The sequence below is a fragment of the Triturus cristatus genome, chromosome 7 (genome assembly GCF_964204655.1).
Source record: "Triturus cristatus chromosome 7, aTriCri1.1, whole genome shotgun sequence".
Lineage (NCBI taxonomy): Eukaryota > Metazoa > Chordata > Amphibia > Caudata > Salamandridae > Triturus > Triturus cristatus.
In genome coordinates this window covers 1,739,632,770-1,739,647,335 of record NC_140590.1, presented here as the reverse complement: position 1 = coordinate 1,739,647,335, position 14,566 = coordinate 1,739,632,770, and the positions used below count along the sequence as shown (strand labels likewise).

Below are 14,566 nucleotides of genomic sequence, written 5' to 3'. Positions count from 1 at the left end.
ACAGCTTTAATGCACAAATGAAAATCCACATGGCTAAAAAGGTTGGAAAGTTACACAACAACCACAACACACATACACATGCAACAAAGGCATTTATTTAACACACCCAAAAAGTGAAATACACCCCAAAAAACCCACATTTTGCAAATTCAATCCAATGCCATCCATGCCCTAAATGAAATTCAACAGACTCCACAGAAACAGTTGTTTCATGCACTCATGAGTACCTCTGAGACTACTGGCTGAAAAGGCCTAACAAACACCCAAAAAGTGAACCCCCTCCCCGAAAAACCACATTTTACAATTCAATCCAATGCCAACCGTGCCCTAAATGGTGTTTAAATTCAATAGACAACACAAAGACAGTTGTTTCATACACCCATGATGATTGATGAGTACCACTGGGCCTACTGGAAGACTAGGCCACAAGCTTGGAGGCCTATGGCAAAAGCACAGTGGCTGGTCCCATAAAATGGTCACCACCACATGGCCAGGCCACCCACAACAACAAGAAAAGGAAGACAATAGAGACAATGCAGGCCTATGGCAAAAGCACAATGCCTATCTTCACGAAATAGCCACCACCCACATGGCCAGGCCGCCCACGATATTAAGAAAGTGAAGACAAAGGACAGGACCAGGAAGTTGGAGAATCTGGGAAATTGCTTCCTCTTTAAAAAAATTGTGAAAAAATAAAAATGACTCCTTGCTCAAAAAACTACAGCCAAATGACAACCTGAGGAGTATTTTGAGCAAAATGAATAAAAACATTATTTTCGAGATGGTTTTATGCTGCTCGAGAGATATTGTTGGCCAGATTGCAAATTCTGCGTGTTCACCATCGCGATCGTCACAAAAAGTCGAAAACGCATATTGAGCGTGCGAAGAAGAAAAAAAGTGCGCATTGTCGCGCAGTGCGGAGTTGCCAAAACTGAACAACCAGGGTTACCTACTGGTTGAAAAGGCCTATTTATTTAACACACACCAAAAAACTGAAATACCACCCCAAAAACCACATTTTGCAATTCAATCCAATGCCATCCATGACATAAATGATGTTAAAATTCAACAGACAACACAGAAACAGTTTTTATGCACCCATGATGACTACCTCTGGGCCTACTGGCAGACTAGGCCACAAGCTTGGAAGCCTATGGCAAAAGCAAGCACACCGCCTTGCTCAACAAAATGGCTGCCACCCACAATAACAAGACAGTGAAGACAGAAAATGCAGGCCTTTGGCAAAAGCACACTGCCTGGATGGCTCTACAAAATGGCCACTAGCCACCCACAACAAAAAGAAATAGAAGACAGACAATGCAAGCCTATGGCAAAAGCACAGCCTGCCTTCACAAAATGTCCGCCACGAACATGGCCATGTTTATGTAACAAGAAGCATAAGCCAAGGGGAACAAAGAAAAGACATGCAGGCCTATATGGAAAAAGCAGCACCCTACTAAACTACCACCACAAAATGGCCCCAAGCCACATGGTCACTCACAGTCACAACAGGCCATGGAAAACAATGAACTCAAGCAGGCTAATATATGACCAGACAAAGGAGGCATGCTAAACACAGCTTTAATACAAAAATGCAAAAACGAAAATCCACTGGGCTACGAAAGGTTGGAAAGTTACACAACAAGCACACACACATCCAACAAAGGTATTTATTTATTAACACACACCTAAAAAGTGAAATACACCCCAAAAACAACATTTAGCAAGTCAATCCAATGCCATCCATGGCCTACATGATGTTTACATTCAACAGACACCACAGAAACATGCACCCATGGGTACCTCTGGGCCTACTGGTTGAAATTACAATCAAAGAAAAACAACTAGGCCCCTACTGAAACTACAGGCCACCCACAACAATACATTTTAAAAATGTTACCGAAACTATGCAAACTCCGTGAGCGTAGCATAGTTCACCGCCCAGTGTTACTAATAACGCACTAACCAGGAAATCCTGAAGTATAAAGCCTCCATATATTTCTTTGGTCTTGATGAAGGCCGTAGACCCATAGGGGTTGTTCCAGGCCGAAACATGTCGACCCGACGACAAGGTGTGGTGGACCATTGACTCATCCACTAAACACAGCTTGGTTTTTATACTTGTCCCTTATCCTACTCTTTTCCCCCAATATTCACATAAAGGGTAGGAGATAATTTTATTCCACTCACCACTGTCAACATTCAGACAGCTTTTGATGCCACTTGTAGAATGGGACGCTCAAGTGACAAGACCCGATGATGACGCTATCCATCGAACCACAGTGGAGATTACATACACCGCAGTCTGTGAACATGTGTTTGAGGGTCTCCTAGACAAAAATTTCAGAGACTCTGGTATTGAGACCTATGTGGTTCATTCCTCCCTTTTTGATACATAACCAGTACCTCTTGAAAGCTGACATGAACCTCTGCTTCTTCCTCCCTCCACTTTATTGATCTGTACAATAGGTGGAGGGAACACAAAACCTGGACATGGGTGGAAACTGCATTGCTGTGCTGCATACTACTTTCGAGGTGATGCTTTAACAGGGCTATTAGCTATAAAATGAGATTGCTACTCAGCTTCTATTGTTCATAGATATCTTCCTCTGTGTTTTCATACATGGTCACCCTGACTTGGAATATCCTTTTGTATCTCCGCCTCCTCTGTTGAGCGGCTAGTATGCGCATCACATACAAGGTACTATTGTGGAAGACCCTGATGCATTTTGGGGCTCCTTTTATGCTTTTGAGCTTGTTACAACCTGTATTGAATTGATTGTAAATTGCATGTGCAAACGAGGCATTTTGTGACCTGTTCACACATGCCATTTGCGACTCGTTATTATGTATTTCCTAATTGCGATTCGCTAAATCCGGCCGCTAAAAAAAGAAAGTCGCAATTGTGCCGACTCACTAATTTCAGTTTGTGAATGCTTGTCACACATCGCATACAGCCATTTTTGCATTCTCAAAGAGATTTGCGACTGATTTGTGAGTCGCATATTGTTCGTACATGTGGCCCTTAATGAAAGGAGAGTGAAGATTTTCAGAGATTGCAAGGATGAAAAGAAAACCAGGGTACAGATTAAGACTGACATATAATTCAGGTTTTCAAATTTGCATTCAAGGTTGAGAAAGAAGAATGGGAGAAAGGGTGAATGTGTATGGTGCATCATGAATCTAAAGGAAATGAATTTGTGAGAAATAGTAAGTGTAAAAGGAGTTATGTGGTCAAATCTGATTTGTTGATTGATGAAGAACCAATACTGAGAGGATTAATATGTGTGTGCTAAAACTGCTTATTTCAACCTGCCTTGTAATTGGGTGGGTTATTGCCAGTTGGCTTTGGTGTTTCCTAGAGTATATCATGTGAATGAGATGAATGATACTGTTCATTTGAGGAGAGTGAAATGTGATTTTGGACAGACAGTACTAGATATATTAAAAGCTGTGGTTCCATCTATTGAAGCAGCTATGAATGATGTGAAAATTAGAAGATTATCTATAATTGTGGGTGGGATTACTTCTAATACAGAAGGCCCATTAACACAGATTAATACCGAGCTAATTGCTGTGCATGCAATGATTATGCAAAATTGTCTAGTGCTAGATATCCTTCTTGTGAAGGAATGTGGTGTTTGCAGAGTTTTGAAGGTAAGAGTGTTGTACCTTCTTTCCCGAAAACAGTAAGGGTTATTAACGCATATGTGTTAAATATAACTAAAATGTCTTCCAAAGGTCAGATTTTGAAGAGTATGGCTTGTGGCAAGTAGTAGGTTCCCTGGTTGGTGAGATAGGAAAGTGTTCTAGTAAGGTTGGTTTGTGGATTGATAGATTGGGAGGAGATAAGATTAGAACTATACTAACCCCTGTAATTATTGTGTTGATTTGTAGAATTGTCCTGTGATTCTTGTTCAAATTTTCTGAACTCCTATTTCTAAATTGTGGGTGTAAAGAGAAAAAGAGATCATCTACGAGTAAATGGGACGAGTCTGACATGAATGATACTAGAGATCGAGTGTTTAATCAACTGAAGCTGTTGGAAAAATCAAATCACAAGAGACAAAAAGTGATGCAGAATGCATCATAACAAATTGTGGGTTTTAGTGATTAAGAATAATCAAAGGGCAGAGTTTGTGAGAGTTTTCGGGCATTATCAACATTGTGCAAATTGTGGAGCTACACTTGAATTTTCATGTATACACTTATTTGATTCTATTGCCTTTGGAATTAATTCACTATGAAATGTTAATGTGCCTTTTTCTGGCCTTTGCTAATTACGCCTCAACACCATCTTGTTCAAAATGGACGTCTCACGCTGCACGTTCAATGTTTATTATTTCTGCAGCGCATGGTCATGTTTGTTTATTTTCATTGCCTTTGTTCTTGCTGTTCTTGAAGAAAACTTTCCTACATGGGCTCAGTAATGTTGTGAGCATTCAAGGTCTCTTCTGCTAGCTCACTGTGTTGTATTTATTCACAATAGTGTATTTCTGCTTTGTAAGTAGTTTATCCTACCTTCTCCGGATGACATAGAAGGATTTATTCAATTTTTATGTATTGGACTAGAGCTTAGATAGTAAGGTAATATGATGTTAAAAAATAAATGTTCTGATTTGTTGAAATTATAATCTATTTTCTCACACCATGATGATTCTGTATTTCACTCTGTCATAAGAGAACATCCCCTATATAAACCCTTGATTGTGGAGGTGAGCCAGAACTTTCCTAAAACTTTCTGATGCTACTAGAGATGCTGTCTGATTCACTGGGCTACAGCTGAGAGTGATACGCTACAGGAAGAAGAAGCAAGAGGTTCTCTCGTGAATACCCTGAACCTCCTTCAAATAAGTAAATTGAGACGAAAGTCTAACCTCACGACTTTTGGTATTCACAAAGGGCATTTACGAGTAGTAAAGTTAGCCTTTTGTCTCAGTTTAACTTAAGTTTTAGTTTTAAGTTTAACTGAGGCCAAAAGTCTAGATCTGGTAAACTTAAGATCAAAACCTAAGTTAATCTGAGAAAAAAGTCTAACTTTACTCTTCGTAAACTTTAGTCTCCGTTTACCTTTGTGAATCAGGCCCCATATTTCTATTGAACGAGGCATCATACTACATCAACTCCAAGAAGCAGCCAACGATGGTTTGCAACCTCCATGAATTCCCAAATTATGTCACAACTACACAAATGATGTTATCTTGTATTTGGCATTATCATACCGCTTGCCCCTACATTACTTTTATTGACTTTTATCTTTCCAATGTTTGCATATACCCCACAGAACCGAATACTTCCCATCATGAAAATGCTGGTCAACAGGTACCCCTCTCTTCCTGTGCCCCATTGACAGATACGCTTTTCTCTACTGATTCCTGTACTAAATGTGTTAATTGGACAACAAGTACATTTTTGTTCTAATCGATTACCTATCTTCTGCAATGTTTCATACCATTATGAGAACTGGATCATACCTCTCTTGAGCGAGTTTCAGTCACCACTCTACAGAATATTGTAATTTAGTGGCTCGCTACTTCTCTGAAAAGATGGATATTATCTATGCTTCCTTTCCTGAATCAAGCAGGAATTATAAATTCACCCCTCTGAGGGTTTTTCCAACCTCAAAGCTTTCACTGCGCTGGTGACTGATAGTCCTCTCTCCAAAGTGAAATCTTGCTCTCCTCTTGATCCCATCTCACCGACCATGCTGTTATGCGGGGAGGATGCTATTGCTCCCATGCTCTGTAATTTACCGAACCTTTCCTTCGCCTCTGGGCCAGTCCCTCTGGACAGGAAACATACAAAGTGCTTCCTTTACTAAAGAAGCCTTCACAAGACGCTACTCTCCCGGAAGATTTCAGACTGATCTCACTACTACCATTTTCCGCTAAGGTGACTGAAAAATATTTCAACTTCCAGCTGACGAAGTTTATTGAAGAAAATAATCTTCTTCATGAGACTCAATCAGGGTTTAAATCTATGGTCAGCACCAAATCCACTTTTTCTAGCCTCTGAATCCCTTAGATTATCTGCTGATGAGGGCAAGACCACAGCCCTGATTTCACTCGATTTGAGTGCTGCATTCGATACCGTACCCCATGGGCTCTTGCTTGAACAATTTTGGGGCCTTGGGGTGTGGGGCTGCGCACTTGATTGGATTTCAAACTTTCTCCAGGACCATACCTTTCAGGTCTTCCAGCAGTCCTTCATGTCTGAGAATCACCCCCTAAAGCAAGCAGTGCCTCAGGGTGAAGATGGTATCTTATGCTGATGATACGCGGCTGATTATCACCCTGACACAAGATGAAAGTAATGCTGCCTCCAAGTTTAAATCATGCCTGCTTAATCTGACACAATGGATGGATTCTAGCTGCCTCAGACTAAACGCAGGAAAGTCTTAGGTTCTTGTGGTTGGCAAGCAACCATCTATTTGGTCCTTTATATGGTGGCCTTCTGAGTTGGGGTTGGTTGCTAAACTGAAGAAAAGAAATCTTGGGGTGTGGTTTGACTCAGCACTGTCTTTCGATTACCAGATCTCTACTTTGGCTGGCAACTGTTTCAGCATCATTAAGATGCTTTGTAAGATCTTAGAGCTTTTGCCAGATTCAACTAAGAAAACAGTTATCCAGGCACTTGTAGTGTCTTGCCTGGACTATTACAATGTTCTTCATCCTGGAGTTCCTAAAGGCAGAATAAGAATGTTGCAGAGGGTGCAGAACACTGTGGCTCATATGCTTCTGCTATACTCCTAGGCATTCTTTTTTTGGCCTTGCCCTTGCTAAGCTTCATTGGCTTCCTTTTCAGGTCAGAGTGGTTTTCAAAAGCTTTATGCGTCTGTCACAATCATAATTTTGAAAGATCCTCAATTTCTGTTTCCCCTGATCAAAATGTATGTTCAAAATCACTGCCTTAACTCCTCTGGAACAGCCAGGCTCATTATACCCAAAACGCAAGGAGCTAGTTTGGGTGGCAGCTCCTTCAGTCTTCTTGTGACAAAGATGTAGAATCTCCTCTCTTTAGACCTTAGATTGCAACCTTCAGAAATTCTAATTGTTAGAAATTGAAAGACCTGGTTCCTCAGGCAATCGATGGTAATTCTGATTGTTATGGCTGGCTCTCTTAATAGATTGAACTAATTACTATTAGTAGAACACCTAGGGTGGGAACATTCCATATTGAAGTAACCGGGCGCTTTACAAATTTCTAACATAAGATGCTAGTTGTTGATAGCTAATACATAAATATTATGTGCTCCGATCAAATTTGTTACTGTTTAACTAATGCCTTGTAAATTGAACCTGTTAGCACTAGCCATGAATGTTTGATGATATGTTGAATTGTATTAATGTTAATCTAAACAATAAAATCAATAAAAAATACATTTAAAATTAACTAGGGATGCTCTCTGATTTCATATTAATTTGGCTGCACTTTGGGACTCAGAATAATTTCAGATTTTGCCTATTTTCTGCATTGTCATATTACTGAGAGCCTTCATGGCAATGACTTTATGCATCTGCATTTACATTTTCTGAATTGTACCCTTTTGACTATTTGTAATAAATCTTTCTAAATAGAACTCACTTAGTGAGTCTCTCCTTACTAAACGGACTGGATTTTTTTGTAATGTTGTGTGGGTGCCTTGTCTTGGGACACATTTCCTATTGAAACTGAGGTTTAACACCGTTCCCGACCCATCCATCTGTGGGCGTGCTATTCTTCTGATGTACAAAAATAGGGTTCCCCGTGCCCATGCTAGGCTGACCCATTGTAACTCTTTCCCTTTGAGGGAATTGTGCCTCAATTTTTCACCACTTCCTCTTTTGAATGAATCACGTTATGATGTCTTCCTTTTCCCAGTAGGTGTATTACACCTGTCCAATTCTGCACAATGTTAAATATGAAAACCTAGAGTATCACTAGACTGAGAACGTGTTCCCAGTAAGCCCAATAGTGACTTGCGGTTACTAGCTGTATATCCTGCCCATTCTATCATCAATGCAGTGTCTAACTTTGGTCACCTGCTAAGTTCCTATTCCAAGGCTGTTGAACATTAATAACACTTTCCCCATTAAATGGCATAAGCCTTTGATAAAATAATTTTAGTATGTAATGGAAATTTGTAGATAAACCCTGAAGCTTTTTTTTTTGTATGTTTCAGGTTCACACTAGGAAATTACACAGGATGTGCTTACCTAAGACATTACATTGTCAGAAGCTCGGAATGTCACTTCAAACGCAAGTGGATCTGCACAAAATACCCATTTAAGAAATGAAGAGAGCAAAAAAATATCAGTAACCATGCACCTTTTTCGTTAGTGACAATTAGAGACATGTGTGGCACATACATATCCACAGGGGCTTGTGAAACTGATCTACTCACCCGTCCCTTCCCAAATGCCCTGGAGAGCTGTTGCATCACTTGCAAGTTGCGCTGTGCTAATGAGACCCAAAGAGGTCGTAATAAGTGTATTATTATTCTAGTAAATCTGAAATGTACATTGCTGATTTCTAGACATAATTATCTTATCAAAATCAGTGCTGGGGTGGTTTAAAAAAAATTAACTAAAACACAGTTGAAATCATAACAGTGAAGTTTTCAGAATGTTACACAACATGGGCGAGCAGTGTACTGGAAAATGTTTTTGATTTCCAGACCCTTCATCGTTTGCAGAGGAGGAGAGGTTAACTGGATGACCACCATTAGCTGCAATGTATTAAGGACCTGCTGCGGTGGTCTAGAACCCGAATGACTGTCCTCCATGTTTGCCTCCGGAGGACCCTTCGCTCCAGTTCCAGGTTGGCCTGAGTGAGCATAGCCACAGCAGTGAGGACACTGTGAAGAGTCGGGAGAGGACCTCTCGAGATTCTCACCCTGCATGCAGATTTTCTGCTGGACATCAGCTTGGGGTCGGTTAGGAGCCCCTGGAGCCTGCAGGCTAATTGGTCAACGGGCCACCACATGAGCCTTTTCAGCTTATGCAGTAGCAAGAGCGACGCGTAGGTCATTCAGCAGTGAAGACTGAGTCAAAAGAGCAAAGAGTTGTCTGCGGCTAGAGGTATTGTGACGCTGTGCTATCCTCAGAGAATGTGGGGTGAAAAATACAAAATGTCAAAAACTAAGGTCCACTTCTGATGTGACTGGTACACCCTTACAATGGATGTCACTCAAAGGAAGGAGGAAAAAGTGAAGCAGACACAGACGCTACTGTCTGGCTGGTTGAAACACTTAGACACTCCATGAGGATGGAGAGCATGGAGCCCAGAGCTTAGTGAGCTTTTGACTTGAAGGAGTTTGTGGTGGGGGACTACTGTGACATGGTGTTCTTGCTTTCCTCATCTCAGGTGTGGAACTGGGGGCTTCTGTTTCTTCTGCTGAGTCAAGATAGTATCAGACTAATCGGACTAATGATGTCTCTTCATTCACTGGGATCTTCTTGTACTGGCAATTTTTTCTTTACTGTCGGCTAGCCAAAGGGGAAGAAGGGATGGTATACAAGGGTGATTTTCACTAGAAAAAAATGAAAATACCCTGAGTATAAAGGATACCACATGGACTTTGCTGGCATCTGATATGGCTTTTGAGCAGGATGGGAATAGTCGCTATTTAATTGCAGAATCAGAATCTTAGCTTAAGGATTCACCTCTACAAGAAGACACACCCAAGCACAAGAATAAACTTTTTCTTCAACACTATAAGGAGCTGTATAAGAGGCCAGCCAGAATTTTTTAAGGGAATATGGAGGAATCTCTTAGTTCCATTGATCTACCTAAACTTTTAGAAGGCCAGAAAAAAGTCTTATAAGCAAAGTTAAAATTAGAGCGGTAGAGAAGTCTTTTATGCCATTGGCTATCCCAAAGCATGTGAGTACAATGGAATCCCACTAGAGGTTTATAAGGAATACTTTCCAAATTACCACCTTTTTTGACAGAACTCATCAGTCAACTTTTGTTGAGAATTCCAATAGCCTTTTCTTTCACAGAGGCTATAGATCTTAGCTTCGTGAAAAAGGATAAGCCAACTCAAAATGTGAACTCCTACCGGCTATTTATTTTGCTGAACTCCGATTACAAATTACTTGCAGAAATTTTGTCGGCACAAATGATACCCATTGTCCATAAATTATTCATAAGGACCAAAATGAGTTCCTACCATCAAGATGGCATGCTGTAAATACAATTTACGTGGAATGGAGCAATTGATATTTTATCAACTAATCAAGTGAAAGCGGCAATTGTAAAGATAGATGCCGAAAGGCCTTTGATTTAGTCACTTGGATGGCTTTGTTTTTGATTCTAGTGGAGAATTATTTTTGTAGCCAATTTTTCACAATGATCAAAATTTGTATAAGGATGTAGTAGCTATAATTGTTATCAGTTCTAAAGAGATAGGTTCTGTGACACTAAATAGTGGTACCTGCCAGTGGTGCCCAATGTCATGCATGCTGTTTACTTTTTTAACATGCCCATGGCATTAAAATTAGGTACTGATTCTTTGATGTTGCCACCTATCAAGGGGATATTTAAATTTAAATTGTTTGCAGATGACATGATTTCGTATTTTAGTGCAGAGAAAGATAATATTCAAGGACCCTGGGATTTGGATAGATTACAGAGTTTACTGCGGATAACAATGTCATTTACTCAAAGTCAGAGATTTTATTGTTGAATGCTAAGGCATGCAATCTGCCCCAATTGTTAAGTCAGCAATTTATTTACCAATTGCCAATTTAACATTCTGGGATATCTGTTACATCAAATTGTTTGGATTTATATGATTTAAATGATATGGCTGTACTTAAAAGGGTTTGGAATTTACTCATGTGATGGTCTTCTTGATGACTATCATTAATTGGGCTTGTTTCCCTCAACAAATTGTCGCACAGACCGATATTTTTAGTTCTATTTGCCAATGTCCAAACTAAGATTATTTGTGCATATTTTCAAGTAACTGATACACTTATCCGTTAGTTTATTTGAAATAATAGACACCCAAGGATTCAATTTTCAATTTTTCAACTCTATAAAGAGTTGGGAGATTAGCTTTGACCCTACGTAAACTTTTTTATCAAGCAACTCTTTTAGAAAATCTTGCATGCACTAATCATGAGGTGGCCTTTATGATGATTTGTTCTCTTGTTAAAATAGTAAATGAATCAGAAATTGATCTTCCGGCTTTTCTAACATCAGCAAAGCTTCCAAAAAACAAGATACAAATCATTGCAAGCAATCTCAGTGCGGATCAAACACTTTTTTTGAAAGAATATAGTATTCCTAACTGTCATTTCTTTATATCTTTAAAGAAGTGTAAATAATTGGGATTCGATAAATCAAAACATATGTTGAAGAGCTGGAATTAAAGAGGGGTTTTTGTAGTAGGGAACGTTTTCTCAAACCAATCATTGCAGATTTGAACTAAGATCAACCAGATGATAGAAACCCCACACTCTGATTCAAGTTTGCTCAAATAAGTAGCTTTAAAAAAATATTGTAAAATAATGGATAAATGTGCTTCCAGGATTGTTAAGCTATTGGTCAAGAATCAATTGCTGGGGAAGGGGATCTGGTACAGGGTTCTACATCATAATCAGAATGCTGTATTGATACCCAACGTTTTAGATAGAACTAAAAAATGGCACCAAGTGTAGCATAACGCCAGAGGAATGGCAGATCATTTAAACTTACTTGTCCAGCACTGTGTGATATTTGGTACAATGTTTTTCTACATCTGAATTATATGCTTGGGATTAATATCCAACCTAAAACATCATTAGCATTATTTGGGTATTCAAGGAATACAAGTATTTTTTTGAGATTTAGTCAACAAACTAAATGTCTGTTTTTCGCTACCCTGTTCTACAGAAGTAGAAGTCAAACGATATATCCAATGAGAGACCTGGTGTATTAAAATGACCCAGAAAAGACTTTTTGAATATCTATATGCTTTGAGAAATTTTAGCTCAATGAAATGTAATGTAATTTGGAAAGCTTTTGATCTGTGTGTTAGGCATCTGCATTAAGTTATTTTAGAAAGCCAATGTGGCATCTATGTACTTCTAAATGTATTGTTGGCAGCTGTGGTGCCTTATCTTATTGTTGCAATGCACATTATCTTGCAATTTATCTCTTCTCATTAGATATTGTCATATTTTATTGTTGCAGTACACTTTATCTAGCACTTTATTTTTGCACTTTCAGCATTGTTTTGCACTTTTGTGCTGAGGCTGCACGTGATTGGGAAGTATTGAATGTTGTTCCTTTGTATAATGAAATAGTTGATTATTCTACGCTGCTCAATAAAATAAAAAAGAGAGATCCAGGTGTGTCCTATATTTGGGATCTGTTCAGGAGAATATTATGCATGCATTGTTTTAAAGATATGATTAGGTAGGCCCAGTTGTAATTGGGAACCAATATTCTGAATCTTGTAGTACCTGAAAGAGAGGGTGATATATGTTGTGTACTGCTTCCTGTACCATGAGTGGTGTATCGAATAAAGCAGGATCGTTTGTGTCTAAAGCCTGGTCACTGGAAAACATTCAGTGCAATTTTCATCATTTTCACAGGAGTTGAGTTGGTTGAACAGGCAAGAGGTGAACTGTCAATGATTGCTGCTGTGGCTGCTCTTAGGCAATGCAGAGCCCATGGGGGCCCTGGGAGCCTTGGCTCCTATGGGGAATTAAATGAAGGCAGATGCAAACACTGTGCTGGAGCAAGATTCCTTCACTCACAGTAGGGACCGCCAATGGCTGGAACAAGCTGACCCACTGAGGAGCGAATTTAGAATTAATAAATAATATGTGTTTAGTTTACGTGAATGGCCCGCACTGGGTCACAAATAATATAATTGAGGTGTTTTTGACATAACAAAGCTTTTGAAGTTGGCATGGCTAAGCCACTTGCATTTATTGTACATTGCAAATTTTAAACATGGCTCTCGTTTCTTTCTCTGTGCAGCTCGAGTTGATTTGTCTCCTTCAGCATTTTGTAAATACTCTTAGCGCAAGTAGTTTTACAATCTGGTTTCTTCGTTGTGTCATAAAATGTATTATTTTATCCTGTTCCTAATGTTGCTGGAAAAATGAGCAGAGCTAGACTGTATCCATGCAAAGCATTTTCTTTAACGGAGGGTATGGTTGTAATTTCAAAAGTTTTCTTGTAACCACTTTTTGCAGTTCAAATAGTGTCACTCTTCGTAGCTTTAATTGTAGTCACTAGCCAGCCCTTCTCTTCTTCACATTTCTTTTTGAACAAAGACACTTGTTTAAGTGTAGGTAAAGACAGCTTCATATGACTGTTAAATAATTGTTCTACAGGGTAAATAAATCTTCACGAATAGTAATTAGATCATTGGGACTATAATGGGGGTTGAATGCTTGTTCCAAGAGACTAATAGTGTATAACATACCTAAGTTTCTTGCTTCTATGTTTGATTTAATTATATATGGTTTACATTTTGCATGCTTTTGAATATATAATTTATTGTGTTGGTTTGATGGGGCTACTCCCAGAAGAAACATATTTATAGGATGATGATTTCATTTTAAATGTGCCTTTGTTTTCTGTTTTGATCCATGGTGCAATTTTGCTCATTAGTTTTAGAGCAAAAGCCATTTAACGTGTGATGCATGTTCTGTTTTACCATTGGATATTGTGATGGACCATTGTTTTACATCATGCTGACAGTTTGATTTCTCTTTTTGAAAATCTATATAACACGCTGTTTCTGCTCTGCTTATCAGACTTTTCTGAGATTTTTCTGGGACTCCTACAGAGGATGTCCCATTGACAGACTTTGTACTAAGAATATTTGAGACTTTCTTGTCTTTCCTTACAGAGCAGACTCCATGTTAGTCTGTCTATTGACTCAATACTTAGAGATTTTTCAGGACTTGTCCCTGCCATTGAACTGTGCGGACTTCATTTCTGTCTTCTTGCTGATGAATTATTTCATCTTTTGCTAGACTGTATCGTGTTCTAGCCATTTGACTAAACTATGCCTGTGTCTCTATACTATGTCTATGCTAATTCCTATTTATTTGCATTTTGAGAATTATTTACATTTTGTTTTGAACTGACTAGAAGACTTTTTTTGCTTTATTTAATGTTTCTTAATTTTGAATAAACCTTCATGGATTGGACTTTGAATCTTGTTCTGTGTGATTATTTCGGTGTGATTTTCTTTTATTTTCCTAGGGACCTCGTCCTTTGGGACTCAAGCATGGTCCAATCCATCTATTCGAGCCTTGTAAAAAGCTCCGACACTAATTGCCCGATGCTGTGCACTGTGGTGGGGCAGAATAAAATGTGAATGACACTTGCACAGACCAGTGGATAGAGAGGGCTGACCTATAACCCCTCTATGTAAGTACATTATATGGTATATTTAAAAAAAAACAGCGTTCTAGCTAGAATCTGAGTGTGTCTGAAAAGTCTGGCCTAAAACTGCTTATCCTTTCTTCAGATTGTTTTACCCACCAAGGGCATATTAACACTTGCTTTGATGTATTCTTTGTTTTGACTCCTAATTTGCCCAGTGACAAAAACTTAGTTTTGAGGGAGGAAA

General features: G+C 39.1%; 1 protein-coding gene across 1 annotated transcript in view; it reads left to right on the top strand.

The window, feature by feature from the left end:
• Window positions 1-14,148, top strand: part of LOC146812959 (early activation antigen CD69-like) — a 327,451-nt gene extending 313,303 nt beyond the window's left edge. The window contains exon 5 of the mRNA XM_085619995.1: window positions 8,162-14,148. Within this exon, the coding sequence (XP_085476121.1) occupies window positions 8,162-8,276 (115 nt within the window). The 3' untranslated portion in view covers window positions 8,277-14,148. The remainder of the gene's footprint in view (window positions 1-8,161) is intronic.
• Window positions 14,149-14,566: the final 418 nt, after the last annotated feature.